Source organism: Onychostoma macrolepis, chromosome 16 (assembly GCF_012432095.1).
Source record: "Onychostoma macrolepis isolate SWU-2019 chromosome 16, ASM1243209v1, whole genome shotgun sequence".
In the NCBI taxonomy this organism is placed as follows: Eukaryota; Metazoa; Chordata; class Actinopteri; order Cypriniformes; family Cyprinidae; genus Onychostoma; species Onychostoma macrolepis.
This window is the reverse complement of record NC_081170.1, coordinates 17943422-17955440: the sequence shown is the minus strand read 5'-3', so window position 1 is coordinate 17955440 and position 12019 is coordinate 17943422. Positions and strand designations below refer to the sequence as shown.

The 12019-nt window shown below is 40.3% G+C and overlaps 1 protein-coding gene across 3 annotated transcripts in view; it reads left to right on the top strand.

Moving 5' to 3' along the window:
- Nucleotides 1-12019, top strand: part of kcnn3 (potassium intermediate/small conductance calcium-activated channel, subfamily N, member 3) — a 69214-nt gene that overhangs the window by 7833 nt on the left and 49362 nt on the right. The window contains exon 2 of one of the 3 annotated variants that reach the window (XM_058745795.1): nucleotides 264-1340. The exons of the other annotated variants lie outside the window; for them this stretch is intronic. Within the exon in view, the coding sequence (XP_058601778.1) occupies nucleotides 309-1340 (1032 nt within the window). The 5' untranslated portion in view covers nucleotides 264-308. The remainder of the gene's footprint in view (nucleotides 1-263; nucleotides 1341-12019) is intronic. 3 annotated transcript variants of the gene reach the window in all.

The window sequence follows — 12019 nt, the reverse complement described above, 5'->3', positions numbered from 1 at the left end:
CGATTAGTAGATGTGGAAGGGTTCATGGGTTCATCAGTTTTCTCTTTTTGCACTCACAAACATCCTCTGCATGAACTCCTCAAGCACAGTGCAACAACTCAGTGTCACCCAACACTTTCAGTCCATCCTTGGTTTATTAATATGAGGGGGGTCCCCCATTTAATCCAGCCTCCTTTTCACCTGCTAATTTTATTCGGTTATAAATAACATAACAATCCGTCCTTCTCTCTCTCTTCCTATCTCTCCCTCCAACTAAACTCCAGAGTTGAGGAGCAGAGCACAAACAAACCTGCTGGAGCCTGGTTGCCATGGATCCCCCTCCCTCTCTGAGTCTGGCCCTTCTCAGCGGGAGCGAAGACGAAGAGCAACATCTGCCCCTCCCTCTCAGTGGTCTTTCCCATGCCTCCCTCTCTGGCAACTACCCTGGGACCAACCACTCGAATCACACGGGAGGCAACAGCAGCCTGGAGCGTCTCAATGGCACTCCGTCACCCACTACGCCAAACCTTCCCCCGGCATCGCTGCCCAAGCTGCCCCTGTCCACGACACCCCAGCTGTCCACGCCAATCCCCAACGCGCTCCACCCCACCAGCACGCCACTCTCCTCCTGCCTAGGCAGCCAACATAGCCTAAGCGGGGAGACTTCACCCGTCTATAACGCGCTGTTCTACTCCTCTCATTCGCCTTCCACTGAGCGAGAGCAGAGGGAGAGGGAGCGAGAGAGGGGGTGTAAGCACAGGCAGGCCAGTCCCCTGGTGCACAGGCGGGACAGTAACCCCTTTACCGAGATCGCCATGAGCTCGTGCAAGTACAGCGGCGGCGTGATGAAGCCGCTCAGCCGCCTCAGTGCCTCCCGCCGGAACCTCATCGAGTCCGACAGCGGAAGTGACACCAAAGAGGGCGGGGCGAGCGCGAGCGCGAGCCAGGTGACCGCGGCCTCCTCTCAACACAGTCAATCCCAATCCCAGAACCCCCCAGAGATCGTCATCTCCTCAAAAGAGGATCCGCCTTACGGACACGCTTACGAACTCGAGGCCTCGGCCAATCAAATGACCATCTACCACCAGAACCACGCCCTCTCTGAGAGCAGGGGTGTGCTGGGGGGCGTGGCAGGGGGCGGGACTAATGGAAGGAGGGGCGGTGCTGTCGTGGGAGGCCCGGGGAGGCCGGCTTCCAAAGCCTCTAAACGTAAGAATCAGAACATTGGCTACAAACTAGGCCACAGGAGGGCGCTGTTCGAAAAGAGGAAGAGACTTAGTGACTATGCGCTCATATTCGGCATGTTTGGCATTGTTGTCATGGTGATTGAGACCGAGCTGTCCTGGGGTGTCTACAGTAAGGTGAGGACTTTGTGTTCTGGGGACTGGGGTGAATAGTCGGGAACGAGGACGCATCCTGCTGGTCCTGCTCTGTGTGTGAATGAGAATGAGAGTATGTGTGTGCTTCCCATATTATGTTCCTATAATAACAATGGTAAAACTTGGATACAGCCATACACAATGTAGTACAGACTGTAAAGTAAAGCGGTGCACAAGTTTACAATGAACCATAATGAAAATCACTTAAAGGGATAGTTCATCCAAAAAGGAAACGCTGTCATCATTTACTCACCCTCATGTTGTTACATTTTTGTCCATCCATTGAAAGTCCATGCAACCAAAACTTGCATACGTGTAAAAGTAATTCCTATGAATTCAATCCAAGTCTTCTAATCACACAATGTTGCTTTGATTTGATTTAGGCTCTTATTCATATATGAATATTGATCTACCCACATGCTTACAAACCATATTGGTTCTTGCATGTCAAATTTCTGCGCTTCCATGTTTACCCTTATAACAACTTCTTAATTTGTAAAGATGTGGTCACATTTACCATTTCAGGAAATTTTCACGGATGAAATCCAGTCTTTTCAGTGGGAATCAACACGGAATTTCACAGGAAGGGGAAAGATTTCCCCACACAAATTTTGCATCGGGTTCAAGCTGGTCACGCAGATTATTGTTGGATTGAGTGGTGCTACAGACATCGCTACACTATTGCCAATAGGCAATATTTTGTGAATGTGACCACACCTCGAGATAATATAATGTCATCATTTCTGTTTATTTATTTATTTTTTGTAAACCAAGCAAATTTTGCAACTGACTTCCACAGCCAATGAACAGTTGGCAGTTTTTATTTTATGGAACATAGCAGCTTTGACCATTATTATAGTAACTGGTTCCATGCGAGGTGATGAGGGTGGATAGATGATGACAGAAATTTCTGTTTAAAGCAAATGATCTGCGAAAAATGTGACTCATTTGGAGTGACCAAATTTAGACGTGCGATGCAAATGCGTGATTTTTGCCACAAACACCAACAATAATCAAGCAACCTAATCATCAGAGATATAAATAAATGTTTTTTGGGAAGTCGCATTCATAAGCTGTCTCCGTTTGAATGGGCACAAAGGGTGTATTTTAAAGTTATTTAAAGGGTGTAAGGCTATATCATGTTACACAAGCTAAGTTGAAAATCAGCTCTCAAAACAAACATCCATGGAGAATTGGTTTGGCATTTGTCACCTTTTTGGAACACAGGGTAATAATGATGCACCTGTGTATCTGGCATGAGCATGAATGTTTTAAATAGCTGTCTATCTTAGTAAACATACGCATGTGCGGTTGTACACATTCAAGGTTAGTAATGCTGCTGCTGTCAGAGGACTACTGACTGGATCAGATGTCTGTAAGCTCAGAAAGAATTTTGGACAGCTGTCTGGGAGATTTCTTAAGTGGGGAAGAGATCAGTAATATTTGTGTGATTTAAGAAATGTTTGGAAACTTATTAAACAAATGTTCTGGATGCAGAAGAACATTTTGAATCATCCCTCACTTTCAAAAACAAGCAAAAATATTTATTTACAGCTCCCAACACTTAACATGTGGATAAAAAATGGATATTGCGACCATGAATTAAGAATTGGTTTCCTTGACTTGTTCATTTTTGGCAACATTCATTCATAAGTCATGGCCATGTTTCCTCATTTTAGCTCAATTGTGACCACATTATACTCATTTGTTCCATCATTTTAATTTAGTTTAGCTATTGCCCACTATTGAACTAAAATGAGGCAACAAGTTGTGGGAACAAAATATTAATTTATGGCCACAATATCATATGCGGGGCTCTGTATTTATGGTATGTCTCTTACAATGGAAGAATATGAACGTTTATATGTGTCACCATGAAACTAATGTGAAAGAATCGCTTCACATCCTTGTCTGTGCAGTTATGTCTGATCTTTCAACTCATGTTATGACCACATAAAGCCAATAAACCATGAAACTGACTGTTTACATTGACAAAAAACGTCTTTTAACACATAACCAGAAGTTCACACTTCTAAAACAGTATTACTGTGTGAAAAATGAAGATTTAGACAACATTACATTACAGTACAGAATAAATAATATAATTGATTTAACCAAAATTTGAGCTACACAACCCTCCACACTCTCTAGACTTCCATTGTAAGTGTTTTACTGTAAAGAACTGAGAAACGAGTCAAAATTGTTTGTGGAAATCTGAAGCATGTTGGCGATAGAGCATACAAAACCGAAAACGTTTGTTTAATACTGAAAGTGGTGTAGTTTAAGTAGTGTGGTGTGAGTGTATGTGTTTAGTTTTACTAATACAGATTTATAAATTTTGGAGGAATATACAGTACACTCTCTTTATTTATGCATGACAAACCTCCGTTTTGCTCTGCATAAGTTTTGAACTCATGGGAGGCGAGAACACACATCCTCGCAGTCGGCTCTTTAGCTAAAAATCAAGTGTTGCTTGATTGATGATCAAAGTGGATGTAACTGCCATTACAGCCCATAGTGTTACTCAAGAACTGGCTTTGACTTCTTCTGAATTACAGACTAGTAACATTTTATATAAAGCCAAAGTCTCAAAATCACAAAACTGTGAGGCTGAAGCTAGGTAAATGACTGATTCTTGTACCGTTAAGTTAAAAGGATTGAATGTAACTGACACATCAAGTCAAGGTGATCTCGGGGGGGTCGTATCTGCGCGTCATCTGTGTCACGTCACCTGTAGCGTTTTTTCCCCCTGTTGGCAAAGGAATGGCCCCGCCCTACTATGCCTCTGATTGGCTTACCTTAATGTTCTTTCCCTCAACCAACCAATCTCACTCCTGAAGCCTAACTTTTAGACGCTGCAGGCAACTGTCCATATTTCCAGAGGTAATGTAAAATGTGAAGGAACAAGCTAACGGCAAGCAACTTATTTTTGAAGTAATTGGGCTATGTTGGTGGTTAGATTAGCCTGTTTGTAGCTAGCTAAATTAAGTTCACTGTAGAGCAGGACGGAATGCATTTGTATCTGTTGTAAATTGTGGTGTTCCAGTATAAATGGTGATTACCGCGTGAGGCTGCTGGGTTTTTATTGTTTGTTTTGTTTTTGTTTTTTTTTGTTTTTGCATGAGGCTGCTGTTGCAATAGCTATGAAGATTGTAAGTTACGTTATCGCTGCATTAGTTCGCTACCCTTTGCAAAATGCTCCTCAGTCTCATTTGTCTCACATATCAGCTATTACTCTGACATGAAGTCGATTTGAGAACTGTTCGACCTACAAGTAAAGCATACTGTTTAATGTACAGTAATGTACTGTTTGGTTTGTCACCTTTTTCACCCCTGACGAGTTTGCACCCCTGATTGATTTCAATAGAGTTTGACATTAACATGTTGCTAAGCTAACAGCTGGGTACTTTTGATACACGTAAAAACACATAGCGCACATAAATATCGGGTAATATCATTCAAGATTTGGGATACTATAACGTAGGTGTACTCCACACTCAATTGATCCTTTGCAGGGAGTTTGATTGACAGGCGATCTGACCAATTATAATGTCGAATCCGCCATTTTGTCAGACAAACAAACCAGACAGGAGAGTAGAACTTAAAAAATGGTGTGTATTGATGTCTTTCCGTGGTTGAAATACAAGACCTTTTGATGTTCATTCATGTTTATTTGGTGCTCTAACTAGTAAATATGAAAAGATGATCGGTTCATGTGCTGCTTTAACTGAGGTGCTATAGCGATCTGTCACGATATAGAGACAGATAAGAGCCACAAAACAGTATTGTTTGAATTTATTACCAAATTTGAAAGCTGAGAGTATGTTTCATTCCAAAAGTAGCTCTGTCTTGTCTGTCGCGTGTTGTCTGTGCCGTCTTTGCTCCGCGATGTATTTTTCAGTGTGTGAGAACATGTGTATTGTGAGAGCAGCATGGCTTGTCGGACATAGCTACAGTAACTAAGGAGGGCGGGTCTCCTGCGAAGGGTCACTTGATTCCAGTAGCATTTGTAATGGCGCTGAACTGTTTTACTTATCATTTTCATTGCTGAACGAATGTTTATTATAATCAACAGTTCTCTTGCATCATCGGCCATCTTGGATTAATTTTTTTTCTCTGAGCTCGAACACGATGAATTCTGGGATTGCATTTCCATTGAAGGCTACATGCAATAGGCTAATGCTTTGAAATTTGTTTAAACAGAGCTATCTTAGAAGGCAGAATAACTATGTTGCATATTTCTCATGAAAAAACGTGTTGCTTAAAGTGCTCAGTGGGTTTTGGAACAGTGCAGCCGTCTGAAGTGTGTGTCTGCGCGCGAGTGGGTTTGAGGTGTTCTCTTGCATCTGGCACTGTTCTGAATGGATCTGTCTCAGCATGTAGTCTGGAAATCACTTCTACGTGTGGCCGTGGTCCTTGTTTTGCAGGTGTTTCTGATATGGCAGACGTATAGGAAATTTGCTCTGTCTCAGTATCTCTCTTTCGCTGCCTGTCTTCCCTGTGGCTTTCTTTTTCGGTCTCTCCCTCTTTCCCACTTACATGTTATTTCTCTTTTTCTCTCTGTCTCACCCACTCATGTTTTTCTCTTCGTTTCTCGTTCTTTCACTCTCTCTTGTACTTGCACTCTTTTCCCTTTTCCTCTCTCTTACAATTCCTTTCCTCTTCTCTCCTGGTAATTATTCTTGGTCTGGATATCTTTCTCTTTCTTTTTTGTACTCACTATCCTTAGTGCTCTCTCTCTCCCCAGATCTCTCTCTCTTTCTCTCTCTCTGTTATTGTAGTGGGCGGTGAACGGGGGAGTGTTATTGGAGAGGGAGAGAAAAGCGAGTGAGTGTTAGGAGAGATGAAATGAAAGGCTGTAATAAAATCTCTTTATTTGAGATGGAAAACGGGTGAGTGAGTCAAGTTTGCACATGAATAATGGCCATGCTGATTGTATACCATTATAGCCATTATAAAACAGCACAATAGAAGCCTGTTAGTGCTGCATCGCCCCTCAGAGCAATTAAAGGGCTTTTCTCTCAGTGCATTACTGCTGAAGGTCCAGAGACATGTGAGATACTGATGCTCTTCCACATCCTCCAAACAGCTTCGATTTGACTCGACTCATCTAATGGGGAATTACCTCTCCTCAAACCCCCAGTATAGTAACTCCCATATGAAACAAGTTTATGTGAATGGACGATGGAGCATCTAGAGTGATTGTGGAGGAAATGAATAAGGAAAGTGACTGCTTAGATGCCGGCGAACGCTCAGATCTCCGAGTGACCGGCTATATCGATTATTGATAATCGTCTTTGCACACCATCAAGCACCTATTGATGGCTTTACTGAGCTGCTTGAGCTGTGTGTGTGTGTGTGTGTGTGTGTGTGACAGCTGCTTTTGAAAGGATGAAACCAGCAGGAAATTCCTGATGAGGCATCATGTCCAAAACATTTTCCTAACCTCTTAAAGCTCTCTTCTTGTTTGAAATGGCAGTCGTGTATGCACATTGAAGCAAATAAGCTGGAGAATGCTGTTTGAACAAATGAAAATGAAGACTAGTTTGGTATGTGAAGTGTGTATGCTGGTCTGGATGGGAATGTGCACATATGACTGTCGATTTAATGCGCTGATTTAGTGTGATATTAGTTATAGAAAAAAATATGCAATAAAAATGAACAATTAATTACAACTCCTGAACCATCCACAAATTTCCTAAATTAGGGATTTAACTACCATCAGAGATTCCTTATAATCGGTGAAATAAGATAAAACACAATTGACTTCTGAAGCCACTTTTTGCTTATTCTATGCTCCCATCTGCCTCAATTATTCTATGTGATTAATTGCCGTTATTTTAATGAATTAATATGCATATCATTTCTGTAGTCTCTTACTAAAGGGCTGTTGAATGCTTGATTCTGATTGGTTGGCGAACGTTCTAACACTGTGTCCTAACCAGATGTGATGCCACGAAACGTGATAAGGTATCGCAGAGGTATCTTTTCCATGTTAATCAGAGCTTTTGTCCTAACCAGCTGCGATGGCCGATTCAATTTTAGAAACTGTTTCTATTTCTGTGACGTCACGGCTGGAACAACATACACACTATTACAACGATAATCTCTGGTACTGATTATGTGCTTTGTTTAATGTTAAAAGGGTCTAATGTGCGTTAGAATATCATTTTGCTTGATATTTATAGCCATACTGAAAGCAACAATGGATAATTTACCTCAGATCTTGAAAATAAATGAAAGGAAACATAAACGTTAAAACTGTGAGCTCGGTGTGAAACAACAAGCATGTTCCATGACAAAGATTGTATCAGTCACTCAGTATGTATTTTTAATCATTTTAAAAATGGTTTAATATTTATGAATTAGATTGCAGTATCTGTTTCGTTGTGAGTGCAGCACACTTGGGGAAAGAGCCTGCCCATACGCTCTTCTGATTGGCTGTGCTTTTTGATTGATTTTGTCATGTTTTGCATCTGGTGTGCACAAACAAATTGCTTCTCTTATTGCATTGCATCTGGTTAGGACATGTAAGATGTGCAATTTTTTTTCAGGAAACGCATAGCTGAAGTAGTTAATTCCATATAGATCTTGACTGCATTACAGTTCCATATCACTCCACCAAATTATTCCTGTTATTTCAAAGGTCCTTCTCTCTCTCTCTCTCTCCAATAACTGCATTAGTCTACATATCAATGGCTCAAGCCTCTTTTACTAGCTTTAAAATGATGTTTAGAATTGGCAACAGAGGCTTGGGATGAGATTAGTCCTTACACACAAGAGCTATTTAAGGACAAATATCAGACAGATGTCTTGAAGTAAAACATTTGAACAATGTCTTGAGCTGTAAGTATAAGTATTAGCGTAATAATCGACTTCAGGTCGAATTATTAGAAAAACAATAAAATAATTCAATGGCCCGTCATCAGTTTTCCTTGCGTTTGACTCTGTGAATGTACTGATGTTAAGCACTGTGTGTATAGGTGTTTGTATGTGTGAAGATGTGTGTGCCTTACATGCTCAGCTGCGAATCCTCAGGAGATGTCTGGTCCATTCACACTCCGTACACATCCTTCCTTCCATAAATAGACAGGTAAAAAGAACAGGAGAGAGCTGATAAGAACAGCATGAAAGAGTGCAGTGTGAAATCAGAGACTTTGTGTGTTACTATCATTGCTTTTGTATTTTGTCAAATATTTGCTTTTTCATATCCACTTTTTATTTGCCATCTATGTGAACTAGTTCGTCATATTACATGAGCTAGCTGCAAAATAATTGTATTGTTGTCCTAAACACGCTGTACACTGGGGTCGAAAAAGTCTGAGACCACTAATGAAAATGCTTCTACTTAGCCATTTCTGATTTAATGCGCTTCTTTTTCATTGCGAATGATATTGCTAGCATAAAAATGGGTATACGATTGTGTTTGTGCTTGGTTTTCCTCTTTTGCTTCAATGACAGCAGCACTCAAGCTGCATAAACTCCTGATGAAAACCTAATGATCATATTCTCCAGCATGATATGAGATGATGCAAAGAGCATCTTGAGCTTCAGTGGAAGCGAATCATCTCAAATTGTTTTGAGTAAAAATAATGCAAAACCTCAAATATTTTTATGAAATTAAATCACATTTTAAGGCATTTTGAGTTTTCAGTGTGGTAAGATATTTCAGTCCCATTGTATAACATAAAAACCTCACTTTAGGTCTGGATGAAACACTTCCATGGCATGTACAATTGCACGAAGCAGCATGCCTTACATACATCCTCCTTCAGCTCCTCACACATCTGCTCCACCCTTAACAGCCCTAAATACCTGGAAAAAGCCACTGTCAAATCAATACTTAATTTTCACACCCTCCTCGCTCTGTCACGCGTCCCTGGGGAATATCTCAGCTTAGACTTCTTTAGTAGATGTGAGGAAGCGTGCAGATGCCTCAGTTGATCAACCTGTTGCCTGTGCACAAGGTTGTGGGGATCTGTGTGTATATATGGAACCTGTTGCCTGTGCATAAGGTCGTGGGGGTCTGTGTATATATGGGTTTTTTTGCGGGTAAACAAGTTAGAAATACACTACCATTCAAAAATTGTTTTTAATGTTGCTAATAATAAGAAATGTTCTTGAGCAGCAAATCAGCATATTGGAATGATTTCTGAAGGATCATGTGACACTGAATACGGAGTAATTCACCTTTGCAATCATAGGAAATTTCACTTTAAAATTGAAAATGAAAGATTGAAAATGTATTTAGCTCATTATTAAAACAATAGGAGTCAATGGAAAGTCCCCTACCTGTGTTTGTGTGTAATCCATCTTTAAGACACATATATAAGGGGTGATCCAGTGGGCTGCGGGACCCTAATCCCACTCCTGCCACACTAACGTCTTTACAGCACTCTCACGGGAGCAATAATCATCAGTACACAGAGAAAAAGAGTGTGAGGGGGAGAAGGAGAGGAAAGAGGAGAGATGGACAGCCAGAGGAAGGGTCAGTGAAGGAGTGAGGGGCAATAGTGCACTGAATTAAAAAGACCCTCGAATGGCCATTAATGTTAAGCTTAATGTATGTGTGTGTACTGTATAACTGTGTGCATGTAGCTGAGGCTGTGTGTGTTTCCATTTTTTCGCTTGGCCTCTGAGTGTGTAATTGGGTTTTCAGGGGTGTAATGGTGTATGTCAGTGTGTAATCAAGTGTGTGTACCAGTCCTTGTGTAATTGGGCTTATCTGTGTGTGTCTTTCATTAAGTGAGATACATTACTGTTTTTGTAACATTTGATTTTGGTGGAGGTGTGTGTTTTTTGCAGCTTTTTTGTTTTGTGGTTTAATAAATCCCATTGCTGGGTAACTCACAGGAATATGGCAAGCTGTTTTAACATTTATTCATTTGCAGGATACATTATAGGCTTAGTTCACACTGCAGGTCTTAATGCTCAGATCGGATTTTTTGCGCTGTTGTTCACATTGTCATTTAAATGCGACTGCCATCAGTCTCATGTGTGAACCGTATATGGCCCTGAAGTGACCTGCATGCGCAGAAGAAGACGTGACGTCAGATGCAGCGCACTGTGTTTGCTGAAATAAAAATGGATGCTGCTCGTGTTAACGCGTGTTTAGCAATTTTTAAGTTAATGTGCAATCGGAGCCTAAATAACGAAGTGATAAGAAGAATATTAAGAAGAAGGATAGCACGATTTCCTCCAGTGCAGAATTGTGACGTCTGTCGCATTTCAATGATGTAAAAATCGCATGAAATGCGACATGGCCGTTCAGACAGAAGTCTCATTGCAAAACATCGGATATGAATCCGATTTAGGACCACATATGAAAGTGGCCTGGGCCTGATTTGAAAAAATCGGATTTGTGCTGTTCAGACTGTCATAAGAAAATCTTCTAGGCCGATTTGGCTAGGAACTATACTCCCATTCCGGCGTAATAATCAAGGAACTTTGCTTAATCATATCAGCCTAGAAAATCGCAACTTTTTATTTTCCGCCGGTCTTAGTACACGATATAACTACAGAAGAGTCAAGTTTTAAATAGGACAAATATCGAAACTCTTTGGTCATTTTTGAACGCGATGCTACTGGTCTAATCGGATTCAATGATCTATGCTAAGCTATGCTAAAAGTGCTATCGCTAGATCCAGAGATCAGCTAAATGGATTCCAAAACGGTAAAACTCAACTTATAAACTCTGGGGGAGTTGGAGAATGAGCCTATTTCCAAAAAAAGTGGAGTGTTCCTTTAAATACTCACGGCTCCGTATCGCCATATGCACTGGCAGTTGCAAGTTCTTGTACTTACTTGCAGCAGCAATAATCTACAACTACAGCAATAACCAACAGCAGCAGCAGTTAAGCATCAGCAGCAGAGTAGCAGATCTATTCCGCCAAGACCAAATACATTAACATTGTCATATCCAGCACCATGCTAAAATCTTCCGAGAGTTGTCATGATTGAATTTATAAAAAGTCACATATCTGTTAAATATCTCAATTGTTTCTCCTACACAGCAATGAGACTGAAGGAAGAGAATTTTGCTTAACACTCCTAAAAATGTGCCCATATTTTGATTATTTTTCTTTAACACTGGTTTGGATATAAATGGATATAAGTCAGCTTTACCTGCAGTACAGTCATTCATAAGCTGCACATGCAATAGCTGCTTTATCATAGACAAACAATCTTTGCAAGTCTCATTTTCTACTATAGATTGTAAGTAAGTATCCACCTCATATAGTGATCTTTTAGTTTTCTGTTATAAAAACATCCCTTTACTATTTCGTAAGAGAAACTGCTGCAAAAGGACCAGTGCGTGAGAAACTGTCCTAATGAATCAAACTGAATCATGAACAACCTTTTTGCAAATCCGTTTGAACGATTAAATAAAAAAGTGATTTTTTTAGTAACTTGGTAAACTGAAGGGTTTACTTAAATTTTATGTGTAATATATAGTGCTGTCAAAAATGTATGTTTACATGATATATGTGTGTGTACTGTGTATATTTATTATGTATATATATAAAGACACATTCAGCATATATATTTTCATGTATTTGCATGTATATATTTATATTCATATAAATTATATCATACATTAATATATTTTATATATAAATGTAACATTTTTCTTAAGTATATTCATGCATGTGTGTGTATTT